The 18,683-nt window shown below is 38.4% G+C and overlaps 2 protein-coding genes and 2 long non-coding RNA genes across 4 annotated transcripts; all 4 read left to right on the top strand.

The window, feature by feature from the left end:
• Positions 1-36: 36 nt before the first annotated feature.
• Positions 37-2,540, top strand: LOC122835253 (galactose-specific lectin nattectin-like). The gene is made up of 7 exons (XM_044124182.1): positions 37-285; positions 385-450; positions 623-638; positions 1,211-1,305; positions 1,506-1,643; positions 1,948-2,059; positions 2,321-2,540. The coding sequence occupies exons 2-7, from the start codon at positions 385-387 to the stop codon at positions 2,404-2,406; spliced, it is 513 nt and encodes a 170-aa protein (XP_043980117.1). The 5' UTR covers positions 37-285; the 3' UTR covers positions 2,407-2,540.
• A 2,502-nt stretch (positions 2,541-5,042) lies between these two features.
• LOC122836083 lies at positions 5,043-6,259 on the top strand. Its single transcript, XR_006371406.1, has 5 exons — positions 5,043-5,197; positions 5,279-5,329; positions 5,543-5,640; positions 5,725-5,873; positions 6,195-6,259. It is a non-coding gene; the product is annotated as an uncharacterized LOC122836083 (long non-coding RNA).
• Positions 6,260-11,659: 5,400 nt separating this feature from the next.
• Positions 11,660-17,709, top strand: LOC122835844 (ladderlectin-like). Its single transcript, XM_044125285.1, has 7 exons — positions 11,660-11,923; positions 12,023-12,088; positions 15,596-15,611; positions 16,171-16,265; positions 16,466-16,600; positions 17,125-17,236; positions 17,498-17,709. Exons 2-7 carry the CDS (start codon positions 12,023-12,025, stop codon positions 17,563-17,565), a joined length of 492 nt encoding a protein of 163 aa, XP_043981220.1. The 5' UTR covers positions 11,660-11,923; the 3' UTR covers positions 17,566-17,709.
• On the top strand, positions 13,221-14,001 carry LOC122836129. Its single transcript, XR_006371416.1, has 2 exons — positions 13,221-13,851; positions 13,950-14,001. It is a non-coding gene; the product is annotated as an uncharacterized LOC122836129 (long non-coding RNA).
• Positions 17,710-18,683: the final 974 nt, after the last annotated feature.

The raw sequence follows: 18,683 nt of genomic DNA, 5'->3' as shown, positions 1-18,683 counted from the left end.
AGTGGCAACATCAGCCGCTTTGGTCCGGTTCTAATCAGTTCTTATGGTACGTAACTCTTCACGCTACCAGGAAAACGTCCTTGGCCGAATCCTGGAAGATTCTGCAACAACTTGAACACTTTTTTAAAAAAGTGACAAAAACGAGAACAGACAGTGACTTACTCAAAGATTTCCACTTCAGACAAACAAACTGAAGGTATATAAAGTCTGTGTTTCCATCTCTGAGACATCCTGTGAGCAGAAACTGCTGCTGGAACAGACTCTTCAACTAATCATCAAAACAAGGTAACATTTAAAGTCCTACTGCTCATCATGATGCTTTATGTCTTGATTGAGTTGATTTGTGATACTAATTATTAACTTTCCTAACGATTCTTTCTACAGATGGCTGCAGGTCTTGTCTTCACTCTGCTTCTTGGTCTGAGCTTTGGACTCTGGGATGGAGCTGATGTAAGTATGGAGAAGGACTTAAAACAATGACTGGTATATCGCTGTTGTGAGCTTTGGCTGACTGACGTAGATCAGATGGAGCAATCTGAGCCATCATTTGGTCGAAGTTCAGTGAGGAAACTTTGTTTTGTTGGGAATTTTGTCCTAAAACTTTGGGTTTTTCCATCCACAGGCGGCTCAAATGAATGGTAAGTGCTTCTTTTATTGTTGGAGTTTCACCTAAATTACACAATTACATTGTGAGATGTTATTTTGCTTTAATGGGTCATCCTTACAGCAAAAGTACAGGACAAACTTTCTGTATAAAGTCAATTAACAAATTGTTTAGTTAGGTCATATTGTATATAAATGTCCCTTCCCACAAGGTGGAATGGTCACCATAATTTTTACAGAAAGTAGCTAGTAGCTTGTTTGTTCAAGAAATTATTTACTTCTCTTCGTCTCCTGAGAGTTCTGCATGTGGGCCAAAAACCTACCTAAAACCTTGACAGAGGTTTTTCATGTAAATATAAACTCTCATCTAATAAAATCCTTTGTTAAAGTGAAGTATTTTTACTTGAGTATTGACTTAATTTAATATTGATTCTATTTTTCTATTATTAACTGACATAAATCCCATTTTCATTTGGATTAATTTCTCATATTTTTAAATGTATTTTTACCATAATGTTTGATCCAGCTGAACTTCTGGACTGTTTCATGTTAAAATTATGCTGATTATCAGATAGTTGCATTTACTTTCTCTCTTCATATTTTCCAGTTGCAAACTGTAATGATTGCAGATTTACTATGACTTGGAACGACGGTCGATGTTTCCAGTATGTTGAATTGGAAATGACCTGGGCTAAAGCTGAGGTACAGCAGCTGTGATGGTCTCAGCAGATTTCAAAGACTGAAAATTTATTGATATAAGACAATAAGGTTCACCAACAACAAGTTTACAGAAACTGATTTCCATTAAACAAATTGAACCATAACTTCTGAAGGTTGATATTCAGCTGCACCAACTGTCTCACTGCACAGAGGAAAGTTTAAACCACTGTTGTCTTTTTCAGGAATTCTGCCGCTTATCGAATGGAAATCTGGCCTCAATGCGCAGTATAAATGACTACTACTTCATCACAAACTATACCCACGACAATCATTATGGTGAACACAAAGGCACCTGGGTTGGAGGTTATGATTCAGCAGAGGTGAGATTTTAAAAACACACAAATAACTCTGTTTGGTTGATGACTTTTTATGTCAAGATGCATTTCTCATGGCACTTTTAGTAAATGCTTTGAGACGACATTTGTTGTGAATTGTCATTCTATAAATAAAGTGAACTGAATTGAACAGGTGTTCCTAATAAAGTGGTCAGTTCAGTCAACTTGAACTGACCAACTTGGTTCTGTTGGAGGTTCTGGTTTACGTTTTCTTTAATGAGTGACAGAAGTCTAGGTTGTTTTGTGTGATTTGTTTCCATAGAAACTTAAAACTAAGATGTTCTTTCAGGAAGGCACCTGGATGTGGAGTGATGGTTCCAGGTTTTTGTTTAATCACTGGGGTCCTGGTCAGCCAAACAATCAAGATGGAAACGAAAACTGCATGGTGATCAGCGCTGGTGGTATTTATTTCCGAGAAATCATAAATTATAATTTCATAGTTTAGTTTAAATGTATGTTTTTATAATATCTTTGTATCTGGTGTCTTAGTAAGTAGGAGTTTTTCCTGTAATCGGTGGGTTCCTGGTTCGAACCCCCACTACATTCATGTCTGTTGTGTCCTTGGACAAGACACTTCATCTGCCCTGCATGCTTTCTGCAACTGATCAAATCATGTCCAAGTCTTTGTCAAAGGTTTGCAGTCAGGATTTGTCTCTTTACAGGAAACTACCATATGAATGATGATATCTGTTCCAAGGAGCTTCCCTTCATCTGTGCCTATACCATCGAAAAATCTTTTTCCTTTTAATGTGAAATGCCCATTTGGCTTTCCTGCTGGTGATGTCACTTCCACCTGGATGTCAAGCCTCGATGACATCACTGCTGGAAGAACCTGATTTCATTTTATTTGATCACTTAAATAAATGTTTTCTTTCTCTGAAATCTGATTGATTTAATCATAGGATTTAGAATATGTCAAAATTCCTATTAAGCAGCAACTATAAACTAATTGGTAGTTGTTCTAAATCTCAGCTATAACTTTATGCTGAAAATCATCAGAATATCAGTGCATCAGTATCATAATAAAAATCTATTAAATATGAACAGTTTTCACAAACTGAACCACCTGTTTTGAACAAATTGACTAGATTCATAAATATTTAACACCTAATGAAACCTTGTAAAAATGTTTGTCATCATAAACCTCTGAAACACCAGAGCATCTTTAGTTAAAAATCTGTTGGCCCCAACCAGATTACTGCAGATGGGTCGTTATTGGGTCTTACAGCTGGATGATGATCCAAATCACACATGAATAGACATTTTTCAGCAGACAGAGAATCAACTTTCTAATGCTTGAGATATTAGTTTAATTATGCTTGTTTTTAGTTGGCCTGGTTTAATCAATATATAACTTAAATCAGTTGGGCTTTTTTCTTTAGATATAATAATCATAATTTGATTAGAATTAGTCTATGTAGCAGAGCTATTTATAGTAGATCTATTTCTTAAGAGTATAAGTCGTCTATTCATCTGAAAAATGCTTCTAGTTCATAACAATCAAACTAGAAAACTAATCAGAAAATATTGAGTGTATATATTGTGTATATAGAAAATAGAGTTGTCTTAGTATTGAAGTTGCTCAGGTCTGTTATACGAGTTTAAAGATGTTATATAAAATATTTGCTAATTTTTAGAATCAAAATCTACTACTGTTGCAGTCTTCATTGTCACTGTAAACAGTCTGTTATCGTTTAATGCTCAAATGGACTTACATGCTTTGAACATCCATCCATCATCTTACACCCTCATACCTAGTGGGATCATTTAAATTAACTTTGGGCCAGGGTTTTCTATTTAAAATAATTACACAGTATATATGCAGAAAGTTTGCCCTTACTGTATATTATTTAATTCTTTATTCTGTTTTTATATATGCAGGCCTTTGCAGCCTATTTTATTCATAGTGTTTATTAATATGATTCTTCTGCCAAATGAATTGGTTTTATGGAGACCTTAACAAATCTGAAAACTCAAACTTGACAGATGTGTCAGGTTTGTGTGAAATGTATGTGTTTCAAAGCTGTTGCTAAAGTTGCAAAAATCTCCCCCAGCTCAACAAGGCCCAAGCTCTTTCAAAAGCAGCCCAAAGTACCAAAAAGGAATTCAGACACTTTGGTTTGAAGTTTTGATTTTGACATGATTTTGTTATGTCTCCTACACAAAACCTTACTGAGACACCAAAGCTTCAGTGATTGATCCAAATCCGGTTCCCTACAATACCGAATGGAGAAATGATGACATCACTTAAGCCACGCCCACTGAGAACAGGAAGTGTCATGTTTTACTCTGTGGCCTCTATCTGACCCCTTTGACCTAATCAACATAAAAGTGTGTCCAGAAACTGAAGACATGTTGACATGTTTTTTTCCTAAAAATATGTTTATTAGGGTGTCCAAATTTTTATGATTGCAATCTCTCAAAGAGTTGAAAAAACATTTCTACATGGGATTATTTTTGATGTAAAGGTTCAATATCATTGAATCTATTTGTTAGTCACAAATTCAACCAAAGTCTTAATGTAATGATCTTTGACTGTTTAGGTTTTTTGTCCCCTTTGCTTCAGTTTTCTTGTATCTATTTCACCAGCCTATTGTGATCATTCACCCTTCTTAAGTTTGCATAGTTGCTGTCTTTCGCAGCTGTTCCTTATTCCACAACAAATGTATTTGAATTCAATGTCATTTTCTCCTCATCAATCAGTAGAAAAGGTCTCTGGTTGTTCTGGTTTTTGCTGGTTCCTCATACTGGCCATACTGGCTTTATGTGATCCTTCTCATGGATGACATAAAGCTGCATGTCAAGAATGAAGTAGAAATAACTCACTGATCCTAACCCTGATATACAGCAAACTCACTGGACCATCATTCAGACTGCAGAAGCTTTCTAATAGTTTCCAAAACAGGCAAGGTGATCACTGCTAAATACAGAGCAGCCAGTATGAAATCAAAAGAAAAAACCTAATAGACACCCTTTTGTCAAAATTTAATCGGGGAGTGATTTATGACCCTAATTATTAATTCCACCCCCACGCAACTCACCCCCCACCCCCTGACTTCCAACCCCATTTGTTATTCTGAACAATGCAGCACCTTGTTTTTGGTGAACTCCTAACCTCCAAGTTTTAAAAATAAAAAGTGTTAGATAATCAAGAATATACAATGCGTGTGTGTGTGTCCGGTTTTAAAACAGAATGCAGGACAGGCCTCACCTGTTGAAGGACAGCTTCACCTGTCAGGAACACTCCCATGTCCTCTGGGTCAACACTCATGGCGTACATGGAAACTATCTCTTCGGAAAACAAATTTTCAGTATAATTTAAAACACCAGCAGGATGTCTCACGACCTCTGGGGAAGGATCAATGGCTGTGATGGTCACTGCAGGCGTGTGTGTGTGTCTGGCTTTAATACAGAATACGGGACAGGCCTCCCCTGTTAGGATGTATCCCACGACCTATGGGTCAACACACATGGCGTGCAAGGAAACCTTTGAAGATCTGCAACTTTAAGTTCCCAGGTTCTATCCACAGTTTTTGACCGTAAGTTAAGAAAATTCTTAAATTCTCTTTCTCTAATAAGATATATATTTGCATATGCTTAATAATGATTTTTTGTTTCAGGCGCATACTCTGAGGATGCAGACAATGTCTTAGAATCAGAGTTTATAAGCAGTAAGTCTGTTTTCATCATAACTTTTCTTTCTAATCAGAGTTCTAAAATAATTAAAAATATTTGCTTACAGATCTTATAAATAATCAGGAAACACACCAGGATCATACAGAATCAGAGTTTACAAACAGTAATTTGGTACTTCTGTAACCACAGTTCTAAAAGCGAGAAAATAAATATTAATAAGCATTTAATATGTATCTATCTTCTTACAGATATCCAGGAGAATTGCAGAAAGAACCACTTGGTTCTCAGTTGGTGAATGCAGCTGTGACACCATCCGGGCCCAGTTCCGCTCATGCAGGAATACAGAGTAAGGGTTTTTTAAATAATAGCCTATTTGAATCAATATGGAAACTAATTTTTAATTTACGTATTTATTTTTTTCATTCCATAGGCTGAACCCGTAATGAGGACCATGTAATTTTCATTTCATCTGACTCAGAAGACGAATTCTTGCCTGGCCTTCGTTCAGGGCAGAGATTTGATTCCAACCCAGTTTTATTACCCCAAAACCAGAACCGCTACATGAAAGCCCTCACATGGGTAAGTTTTATTTGTTTTAGCTAATAAAGATATATACCTTTAAAGCTTCTTTTGTGTGATTCCACTGAACATTAAAGTAAATGGGGGGTTGAATACAAATGCAAGTCACGATTTTAAACTCTTATTTTTCAATGAAAAGAAAGACACATATCATGATCCACTGACCAACAGAGACAGCAGTGGAGGGGTCGTGTCTGTGTGTGATTTTTCCTTACCATAGTATAACTCAAAATCTGTTTTCAAAAGCTTTTTCAGTAAAATATTGTTTAGAATTAAAGCAGCCTTACCTAACTGATTGTAATTATATTTCACATCTTCCAGTGCCAGAGAAATACAGAAGAAGTTTACAGCAGACAATCTGCAAGCAAGAGTTGTTTTAGTGGAGGGACTGATTACAGGTATATTATTTGAATTTATCTAGTAAAATCACATCTCATCACTGTTAGAAGATTATTCTTAAATATTTATTCTCAATTATTTATTACAGAATCTTTTCAGCTTCTGGAGAAATGCCCTGCACGTAGAAAGTTTAAATCTGCTACAAGCCGCCAGAACGGTGTTGCATAATGCTTCTTCTGATGCAAAGATGATTGTGAAATGATTCATATATGATTTATATTCTGCTGGTTCAACTCTACCTTTTGGTTATTAGAGTCTAAGAGAGAAGAAAGAAAAAAAAGTCTTATTCCGGTGATGTTCAAAAGGTAAACTTTGACCCAAATTCAAAACACCTTTCTCATGTATGATTGTGGGTGCGAGTGGATGTGGAAAATCATACTTTGTAGACAAAATGTTGGAAAATCTTGAGCATGTCATCAATGTTGTACCGGACAATATTATCTGGATTTTTGTTTCTTTTCAACCATTGTATGCTGAATTGCAAAAATTGAATAAAAATTATAAAATTTGTGGAAGGACTGCCTGATTCTTTTGATGAAGATTTATTTCCGCTGAATAAAAGTCACTTGGTCATTTTGGATGATGTCATTTTCCAGGCTTCTAACCACCCTGAAGTAGCCAAATTGTTCACTCAATATCGGCATCATAGGAATATGTATGTTCTATATCTCAAGCAGAGTGTAGTTCAGCAGGGGAAGTACAGTCGCACCATTAGCCTGAACAGTAATTATATGGTGCTTTTTAAGAACCCCAGAGATAAGTTACAAATAGACATTCTATCACCTCAAGTCTTCCCATCAGCAAAGGCAAGTTTCCTGGAGAGTTTTGAAGATGCAACTAAAGAAGCTCACGGATATTAAATCGTAGATCTTACTCCGAGCTGCCCAGAACATAACAGATTGAGAACAGGAATACTACCTCACGAGTGGCCAGTGGTGTATGTACCTAAAACAAAGTAAGTCAGAATGTCTGCTCACTTAAAAAGGCTCTTTACTCCTCAGAAGCGTAAAGATGTTGCTCACCAGATTTCCTTAAAACTTTATGTGAGATTGCTCTAAACATTCTAAAAGGAAATACTAGACTAACACCTTCTCAACACCAGAAGTTGAAAAAGCAGCATAAAATGATCAGACTGTTGGCTGATAAACGAACAAGATTGAGATGTAAACAACTGGCTCTTAAAAGTCAAGGAGGAGGGTTTATTCTCCCCATCCGAGCTCCTCTTACTCTTACTCCCAGCAGATAAAAAAGGAATGGCTCTTAAAACATCTCAAAAGATGTTTCTCATCTCACCTCAGGTTAATCGATTGAACCCCTCAGATACTTCAATTAGAAGTGGCAGAGGAGGATCTGGATTCTCAAATCATTTTGAATGAATCAGTGTTCACTGCATATGAGAAAATTAAATATGATGCTTTGCTACAAAGATATCTATCTTTAATCAAGCAAGGTCAATTAGGAGAGACTCAGTTATCTGTGTCTGTGCAGTGTGCCAAGGATGATCTTGAATCTACAAACTATGAAGACGATTCTATTGATTCTATTTATAAACAACCTGAATTGGATGGAACTACAAATGAAGTTGTGAAAGCCCTTCCCGAAAGAGATTGTAAAAAAGGTGAATACATTTTGAAAAAGCTGTCCAAGAGTAACAGTGGGTGGAAATCCAGAGAAGAATTTGTTTATAAAGGAAATGTCACCAAAGGCTCTCATTTGGTTGATTTACTGAAAAACCTTCTGCTCCCGTTTAAAAGAAAATCCCATAGCAGGATAGCCTGCAGGATGGACTGATTTCCTTTCCACACTAGATGAACTAAATTTTCCAGTATCGTCTGTAAATAATCCGCGAGCTCCTGAACAATATCTGCATGTCAAGACAGATGGTGTGAAAATCCCTTCAAGAAGAGAAAAAAAGATTATCCTATCCCCTAAATTTGATTTAGAAGATGAGATCACAGATATAAAACGTATGTGTAAAAAGAAATTTATCTTATCCCCTAAATTTGAGCTGGAGTGTGATACCCCATAAACTCTGACAATTCTTTTTTTCAATAAAACATTTTATTCAAACATTTTTCAAGTGTACAGTCTCTTGTTTTAATACAACAATAATACTAGAACATGTTCTGTAGTCAATAGAACAAAACTTTTGCTTCTTTACACAGCGCTGATATTTTTTCACAAAATCTGAAACCATGACATCATTTTTTATCACATCACCGGGGTAACAGTCAAGTACTTGTTGCACTGATAAACCGCATGCTCTATTACATAGGTAATAAACACAATGATGGCTGCAGACAGCAGAGTGTCTTGAAGTTGATTATTATGATATATTATTTTTGAAGATGTCTTTCAAAAATTTTAGGATGCTTGTTGGATAGAAGTCAAAGTCTGTCCGAAAGCGATAGGAGTCGAAAAATGTGGCAATCCTGTTCCCTTTTAAAGTAAGAGCCAGCCAGTGTTCTCTGGGCATGTGAGCAGGATGCGTGTTCACAATAAAATATGCGGGTCCTTTGTACTCGTGTGAGAGCAAAGACAGTTCATCGCATGCCTAGACTCCACAAAATACTTTCCCCAACAGATGATGTAGCAGAATCTGAAGTTGATGATTATTTATGATTAATAATAATCCACCAAGACCTGTCTTTTCGACTTGATCTCCAGAATGGAATCGTAACAGGTATACACAATCAGTGTAGTTGTGTGTAGTAATGGGATTCTGAACAGAATCACTAACCTTAAGTTACTGTTAGAAACAGCTGATCAAGCATCAGTACCCTCACCAGGGTTGAGATTGAAGACAAACAGTGAATATCCATTATTATAATCATCACGCGCAATGCTCAGCAGAAGATCTTTAAGATGATGGCCTGTTGCAGAGAAAATGTTGTAAAATTCTCTGACCGATATTCTGTGGTTGAATCGGGGCTTGGAAAGCTTTGCCTGGGATCTGTCTACCCTCCTGACACAGAGCAAAATACTCAACATCCATGTGTTTAAAATGAAAAGGTGGCAGGTCCCTTCTTCCTGTGAAGGCTTCATGATGAACCATTCCCAGAACTATGTACTTCGGTATAGCTCCCAAAAATAGGTTCTCCTGAGTACATATTCTTGAGTTTTCAGGGATAGAATATGTTTTAACATTAACTCTGGGGGCGTGCTGTGGTGGCGTAGGGGATATCGCGACCCACATTTGTAGGCCTTCAGTCTGCGACGCGGTGGTTCCAGGTTTGATTCCCGGACCCGGCTGACGTTTGCCGCATTTCTTCCCCCTCTGCTGCCCCTTCCTGTCAGCCTACTTTCGAATAAGGGACACTAGAGCCCACAAAAGACCCCCAGGAGGGAAAAGAACATTAATTCTGGAAAGTGGGTACAACACATTTCCTCACATTAAAGCAGAAGTGTGTCCTAAACAGACTGCAGGAGAAACACAATTTTTTCACAAAAAGAGAAGTGCCCAAAATTTTCAATCAAAAAGATGAGTCACGGGCTCCCACAGACAAAATGCATCACTGGCTTTTGTTAATTTAATCCTTAAATCCATGGAATTAAGCAGCACCCTCTCACAGAAAAATATATCAGCATGGAGCGCTCCTTATTTACAACTATAGAGTTTGGCTCCAGCTGTATCTTTGTAAAAAAGACCTGCGCTAAATTGACTTTATAGCATATCTTCAGAGAAATAAAGTTTCAATCACTGCCCTGTAAGGGTGGGTGGAGCTTGACTGAGGTATCAGCCGATCTCCCAGTGTGATGTCGCAATGGGAAAATATTGTGTTAAGAGGATAATTAATTAATCACACAGCAGCGTCATTAGCCAGGTCACTACCATCGGCATTTGTGATCTTGATGCGTAGATGAAGCAGGGTGTCATTTAAGTCCAGATATTTCTCACCTCCGGGGATCATAAACTCAATAGGACTGCTGTCTGTAAGAGCTGACAGTGGTACATTTTCAGTGTAGACCTTGTCATCTATAGATACCTGGGTCATAGGGGCTGAAAATAAATTCAACTCAGCTAGAGTACATTCCGGTGATTTGTGATGCAAAAGAGCCTTGTTTTATTGAAATATATCTTTGCTAGGAGCAGAGTTCCTCACTTCGGCCCTCCCTCTCCCGTTTGATTTCTTTAGCTTCAGTGGTCTATGTATTTGTAAGATTCGCGCACACTCTCCTGGTGGGCGCATCCTTGCTCTTTTTGACAGAACTATAATTCCTGACCCTTCTTGACCCTCTTTAGCAGTGGTCCCCAACATTTTTATTGCAGCGGACCGGCCAAGCTCCTCCAGACTCAATACATAGAACGGACATATTTTATTATTTCTTGCGCGGCCCGGTACCAATTTGTCCGCGGCCCGGTGGTTGGGGACCACTGCTCTTTAGGACCAGTTATTTTATTCATTGCTTTGCCTATGACATCTGAAGCAATGTTGGTGGCTGCTCTTTTTAAGTGAGGTTTAGCCAGGGCAAAACCTGATTTAACTAGTGGCAATACAAAACGGATTAATCTTGAAAATATTGGCCCTATCCCCTTCCCATACATTACTGGCGCCCCCTGGATACCGTTCTGAGCACCACCAACCTGGTTATGGTAATAATGCACGAACCAGTGAGGATTATCTCTCAGATTTATCCGAGTCATGTTACCGCAGGTTTATACATAAATATATGGTAAATAGTTGCTTTCAGACTGCAGCTGTGAGCTGGTATGAATGATAACCTTGTCATCAGCCATTTTATATACAAATGTTTCTGATCAGAGTTCTTACGGTTATTATCTCAGGCTTCCTCGTGATCTCACAGGTCAAAAATGCAATTTCACGATTGACTTTCCATAGGTAAAATTTATCAGGGATGGGGTAATTTGAGACCGGAAATTAAAATCAGTTAATGATTAGGGTCATAAATCACTCCCCGATTAAATTTTGACAGAAGGGTGTCTATTAGGTTTTTTCCAAATGAATCATCTCTAGACCTCTGTGACAGGATTGTCTTGTTCTGGAGAAGGATCCAGAAGCTGCCCTGTTTTTAACACAGATGGACTGAAGCTGGTTTGTGAGTCTTCAGGATGGCCGAATGCTCTTGTCCTCTGCCACGGAGTCCTTCTGGCATGACAGATCCCACTTCTGACACCAAGAATGTGGTGCAAATTCCTAATCAAACAGGTAGAGAAACTACTCAAGAATTGATAAAGTTTCAACTTTATCTCTCAAGAGTTTTATTTGAAGGCAGTCAAAAGACTCTGAATCCAACAGAGTCAGGAAAAGCAGAGCAACATCTCACAGATACGTCCTTTTTTAATACACTTCTGTTATCAGAGAGTACATTCCATACAAGAACACTGTTCTGGACAGAGAAGCAGAAGTGGCAACATCAGCCGCTTTGGTCCGGTTCTAATCAGTTCTTATGGTACGTAACTCTTCACGCTACCAGGAAAACGTCCTTGGCCGAATCCTGGAAGATTCTGCAACAACTTGAACACTTTTTTAAAAAAGTGACAAAAACGAGAACAGACAGTGACTTACTCAAAGATTTCCACTTCAGACAAACAAACTGAAGGTATATAAAGTCTGTGTTTCCATCTCTGAGACATCCTGTGAGCAGAAACTGCTGCTGGAACAGACTCTTCAACTAATCATCAAAACAAGGTAACATTTAAAGTCCTACTGCTCATCATGATGCTTTATGTCTTGATTGAGTTGATTTGTGATACTAATTATTAACTTTCCTAACGATTCTTTCTACAGATGGCTGCAGGTCTTGTCTTCACTCTGCTTCTTGGTCTGAGCTTTGGACTCTGGGATGGAGCTGATGTAAGTATGGAGAAGGACTTAATTGGAAAAGATGACTGGTATGCTGGGGTGAAAGTATTTTTAAATTCTTGCCGGTACTAAAATGGACTAAAATGGTAAATGGACTGAACTTAAACAGTGCTTTTCCAGTCGTTTTGAGCAGTCAAAGCGCTTTACACTAGAGTCACATTCACCCATTCACACTCACAAACGCACACATTTATTCACCAATATGCAGATCATAGGCAATCTATGATTTTTCCATCCATCCATCCATCCATCCATCCATCCATCCATCCATCCATCCATCCATCCATCCATCCATCCATCCATCCATCCATTATCTGAACACCCTTCTTCCTGTTAAAGGAAGAATTTCTAAGTTAGCTTAATTTTGGAAAAAGCTTGGCTCTCTCTTCCTTATAGTCCCGGATACCGGGCTCTTCCGGCGGGCGGCGTGTGGCAGCAAGGAACAACGATGCGTGATGACATCACAGAGTTACAGAGTTTAATCTCAAAGCAAGCAACGTATGAGTTAACAAGAAAACTGCAGAGATACAGAGATATACATTCTTTACCTGAGACAAAAATTAAAAGGAAAAGAAAAAGAGGGACAAAGACGCGTCTTTGGAGAGAGCTGATGCAAAAAGGCAGAATAGGGCAGCTATCTGAATTATTATCACTGTGTTTGAGCTCTTATAGTGAAGGCGTTTCTCTCTTTGTTAATGTATTCAATTAAGACGTACCCCTGGTTCGACCAACCAGGATCTCCCCTGGACACTCAGAAAAACTTAGACCTTCCCTTAGTTTCACACCAAGATCAAAGGCCACTTTTGTCTCCGATAGGACAAAAGAGCAAGAAGCTGTATCCTGGCCCCAGGAGCTTCTAAGGCCACCTGAGCAAATAGATCCTTAACATAAGACTTCACATATACCTGTGAGTTTTTGAGTGTCTCCTTCACAAAGTTAAACTCAGTAATTTGGTTTAAGGAAAGATTACCTTCACAAAACCTAGTTTTTGCTCATCTGCACTCAGCATCTCCAAAGATTTGAATCTTTGCTTTATCACATAAATCCTGAACCATTCTCTGATACTAAACAACACATTTTCATTCAAACAATTTCCATTAGATTCAGATATTATCACAAATAGTACAATTTTCAAATACATTCATCATTCATTATTCTAAACTTAGATAATACACTTTGATTAAAAACTTGCTATTAGTCCATAAATCAAACACAACAGTCCGATCACCAACCACCGTCTTTAGGATGAAGATGTGTTATGAAGCCCGTTTTTCGCATTGGGGGAGGATCAGGGAGGGATTTCTCATGATGGCGGACAGCAGGTAGTATGAGAACGGAGCACAGGAACAGTAGAACAAAACGAGAGCAACAGAGAAGTGATGAAGAAAATATCCAAGCTAACAGTGTATTTTAAAGCTTATATTGGACATGGAACAGAACCAATAATATTCTTCTCTTTCTCAAAACGTTAACCTTTCTAACAGCAGCTTTACTGTCCCGCCAGAACCTGGAGCCTTGTCTGATCTGGTGCCTGAGGAGTCAGAGGTGGTGGAAGCACAATCTTCCCTAGTCGCAACTATGACTGGATAATTTGTGTAGTACTGAGCCTTTGATTTGGGCAAAAACTGATGTGGGTTTACTGGGCTGAGCAAGAAGCAGGGAACTGACAAAATATAAAAGTTAATTTTAAAGCATCGAAACATGTTTACAAAAAAAATCCAGATCGTGCTTTGAAAGCCAGCTCGCAAGTGGTGGTGAGTACACCCAAACACAGTGACTGATTTATCCCACATCCACTGTTTTGTATTTTTAATTGTGTTAAACGTCATTGATGCTTTGAAACCAATTTCAGTGACTGAAAACACGCAAAAGAATGTTTGAAAGAGCAAGAAAACAACGAAAGTCACACAAAAGTAAGGCAATTGCTCTGCTCACGCACTCAATGCGAACTTAAAAAGGTGCAACTAGCTTTAGCCTCCACCTAGCAGCGGCAGGAGGAACTGCCCGACTGCTACAGGCAACATTCCAAAATGTACAAAATAGCTTGCCCTGCCATGACACGCAGCTAAAATTCATTTATCACCAGATAAAAGTTTTGTCCATTGTGGAGAATTATCCTTTCTCCAGGTTAAATTCTTGATATATGAGATTGAGGAAGAGTCAGTGAGTTGAATTCATGAATTCCATTTATTAATACCAAAATCAACTGGTCCATTTCTCATGCTACCTTTAGGAGCTAGCAGGACAAAATGGCAACATGCAACAGTATGTAATTCTATTTGTTAGTCTCTATCTAAGTTATGCCTTGTCACATCCTTTAACCTTAGCTTTGATTGAGTTTCCTAACATGTCATTGTCTTTAGCCTTAGCTTTGTAGCTAGCTACAAGAGATAGAAGAAAAACAGAATTATTTACTCTATGTTTGGCTGTCAGAGGAGGAATACTCACCCTGACAGTCAGAGCTTAGTAAATAAACCAAATAGATACAGTACATAGAGGATGAATATTGTCAAGTTTTTCTTCCTGTCAAATATGACGACATAGTCAAGATGTTATTTCTTTATTAACTACAAAATATATTTTGTTTGTAATAATGGTCTTTACATTCGTTACAGTAATCAACTGTTCTACAGAAAGAAAGCAGCGGTGCACCGATTGCACATTTCTGGTTGCTCACCGATATTTGAAAAACTTGACTTGCCGATTTTTGTGTGTGTGTGCAAAATATAGCAAAAAAAGTCCCTACGTTGGGGTGACCGTTGTAAACTGTGCAAATGGAGATCTGGTGGGTGGAACTGTGCATTAGCCTTCTCTCATGGTAGAGCAAAAGGAGACAGTGGCTGATTATTTACATACGAGTGCATGTTATGTGCAACTGTATAGGGCCCTAGTGCCCGCACATTGGCTCAAGTCCAGGGGCCCACATCCTCCTAAGTCTGGCCCTGTGCACCATCGTTAAAACCAGTGAAATCTATGGTTTTATGTTCATAATAAGTTGTTTTAATTGAGCAAAATAACATGAAACACAAGGAGATACTCTCTGCTTTTAATTGGCACATTGTGTAAAAAGCAGACAAACATTAAACATAGTGGTTAACGGTCTGAAGGCTGTTCATGAAAGCTATGAGCTCCAGGAGGGGGACAAAGGGTGAGAGAGAGACGGCTGAAGAGTGAGAGGCTCCATCACGAAGCACAGACAGTTCAGAAACATATAAACAGACGTAGACATACCTATTGGCAGCCGATCTACCCTGACTCAAGGTGCATCCGTTCTGAATGATGGTTGTATTGCAGCCGATCTCCCTGTACTGTGTACTGGTGCAGAGTCTGCCGGACCGTACTAGCTGACTTTCACCCTTGCTGATATGTCCAGGTTCTGAGATTAGGCTGAGTGACACAGATCAGATGGAGCAATCTGAACCGTCATTTGGTTGAAGTTCAATGACAAAACTGTTTTGTTGGGAATTTTATTCTAAAACTGGGTTTTTCCGTCCACAGGCATATCAAATGGAAGGTGCGTGCTTCTTTTATTTTTGAAGTTTCTAACACCTAAAAGACAACAATATAAGATAAGAAACTTTTGCATAGGTCGGCTATATTGGGTCATCCATTTATTAAAGTGAAATTAATAAATTGTTCAGTCAGAATATATTGTATAGAAACTTTCCATCCCACAAGGCGTCTAGGTCACAGTAGTTTTTACAGAAGGCAGCTAGAAATGCTGAGAAGGCAAATTATTTTCTGAATAAAATAATTGCATCATAACCAATAAATGTGTCATTTCAGAAGTTTTTCATGTGAATATCTTTAGTAATAACTGTCATCTAATAAAACCTTTGGTTGAAGTGCAGTACTTTTAGTTAGTTAATGAATTAACATTGATCATGCTTTTTTATAATTACTAATTGACATAATTCCCATTTTCATAAGCTGTAATTCAGATTAATTTATCATATTTTTTATGTATTTTTACCATAATGTTTGATGCAAACGAACCTCTTGACTGTGTTTGGAGTTGAAATGATGCTGATCATCGGATGGATGTATTTACTTTCTCTCTTCATATTTCCCAGTTGCCGACTGTAACGAGTGTTCTCCTGGTTGGGCTTGGTGTGACGGTCGATGTTTCCTGTATGTAAAAAAAAAAATGACATGGGCTAAAGCTGAGGTACATCAGATGTGATGGTCACTGCAGATTTACTAGAATGTAAATTTATTGATATGAGACAATAAGGTTCACCAACAACAAGGTTACAGAAACTGATTTCCATTAAACAAATTGAACCATAATTTCTGAAGGTTGATATTCTGTTGCACCAACTGTCTCACTGCACAGAGGAAAGTTTAAATCACTGTTGTGTTTTTCAGAGATTCTGCCTCTCATTGGATGGACATCTGGCCTCATTGACCAGTACAAATGACTACAACTTCATCAGAGAGTATATCTACAATACAACTAAACAACACACAGAAACTTGGGTTGGAGGTCATGATTCAGTAGAGGTGAAATTTTATAAACAAACAAATAACTGTTTGGTTGATGACTTTTTATGTCAAGATCCATTTCTCATGGCACTTTTAGTAAATGCTTTGAGACGACATTTGTTGTGAATTGTCTTTATATAAATAAAGTGAACTGAATTGAACAGGTGTTCCTAATAAAGTGGTCAGTTCAGTCAAATACATTCCAGTTGATCCTGGTTTTAACACGATGCAGTTAATTGCAGATTAGAATATGAATTGGTCAACAGTTTTCTCAGGAAACCCAGTTTGTTGTATTGAATCACTGACCATGCTAAACTCCCTCATGCTGAGGAAGCATGTGGCAACAGTGGAGAGGAAAGAGAGGAGACCTCCTACAGAACCAGAACCTGCTTCTGTTTTTCCAGCGACTGCTCCGACCAGCTGAGGGTTTTAAATATAAACCATCCAAACACAGTTCATGTTTTCTATAATGACTGACAGAAGTCTAGGTTGGTTCTGTGTGATTTGTTTGGATAGGAACTAAAACTAAGATGTTCTTTCAGCATGACTACTGGATGTGGAGTGATGGTTCCAGGTTTGTGTTTCATAACTGGGGCCTCAGTGAGCCAAACAACTTTGGTGGAAACGAAAAATGCATGAACATCAATGTGGAAGGTATTTGTTACTGGAGATACAGAATCTGTAATTTAATAATTTCATTTAAATGTATGTTTTTATAATATCTTTGCATCTGGTGTCTTAGTAAGTAGGAGTTTGTCCTGTAATCGGTGGGTTCCTGGTTCGAACCCCCACTACATTCATGTCTGTTGTGTCCTTGGACAAGACACTTCATCTGCCCTGCATGCTTTCTGCAACTGATCAAATCATGTCCAAGTCTTTGTCAAAGGTTTGCAGTCAGGATTTGTCTCTTTACAGGAAACGACCATGTGAATGATGATACCTGTTCCAAGAAGTTTTCCTTCGTCTGTGCCAAACCCCTGTAACCTTCTTATACCTTTTAATCTGAAATGCCCATATGGCTTTCCTGCTGGTGATGTCACTTCCACCTGGATGTCAAGCCTCGATGACATCACTGCTGGAAGAACCTGAATTCACTTCATTTAAATAAATATTTTCTTTCTCTGAAATCTGATTGATTTAATTATAGGATTTAAAATGTGTCAAAATTCCTACTAAGCAGCAACTATAAACTACCGTAATTTCCGGACTATAGAGCGCACCTGATTATAAGCCGCATCCCCTACATTTTTAAAGGAAACACATTTTGTACATACATAAGCCGCATGTGCCTATATTGAAACATGTTGGGTCCACATGCAGAACAACCACAGGAGAGACAGAGATCAGTAAAATGATTCTTCCTGTTTTCTGCAAAACGATAGAGGTGGTGGTGAGTTTGAGGGGAGTTGGAGAAGGGAACTATGAAGGTAATGAGAACGATCTTACTTGTTGTAGAACCTGGGCTTGTCTGGGAGGGGTGATTCTGCTGGTTTGGGGCTTTGGTCTCCTTGTGTAGGTCCTTTGCAGAAATCAAGATTCCAAAGGGAAGGTAGTGGGACGGTTATGGGACCAGGCGTTGGTGCTGCGGTGGAGGGTAGTAGTAGTAATGGACTATCTGAAGCCAGGCTTCGAGGCTTGTACCGAGTAATAAAGGGGCGTGTCCGATGAAGCCCCGCTTTGAGGCTTGTGTCGTCTTGCTGAAAACAACGTGACCGGCAACAAACGAGGCCTCGCATTGCGTGGGTCACGTGACTGCTTCATTTTGCGTGTCGGTTTTCAAAATAAAAGCGTGATGAGCCGCTGCTTAATCGCATCAGAGGAGTATTTGTCTTCAGCAGTGGCCGAAATAAAATGAACGTTTTATAGTTCACGTGTATTAATGATTTTAATAACGGCGCTCGTCAAAGTGTAATGTTTGCTACCAGTTTTCTCAACGGTTGATTATGGCATATTTTGTGACTTTATGTGTTTTTATTAAGTAAAACATTTTGAAACTGCATTGTTGCTGAAATGTGCTACAGAAATAAATTTGATCGAAAAGGAGCCAGCAAGAAGAAAAAAATCTGACATCAGGAAAAACTTGAGATGATGATTCACAAGA

Source organism: Gambusia affinis, linkage group LG01 (genome assembly GCF_019740435.1).
Source record: "Gambusia affinis linkage group LG01, SWU_Gaff_1.0, whole genome shotgun sequence".
NCBI lineage: Eukaryota > Metazoa > Chordata > Actinopteri > Cyprinodontiformes > Poeciliidae > Gambusia > Gambusia affinis.
This window is presented reverse-complemented; position numbering and strand designations above follow the sequence as displayed.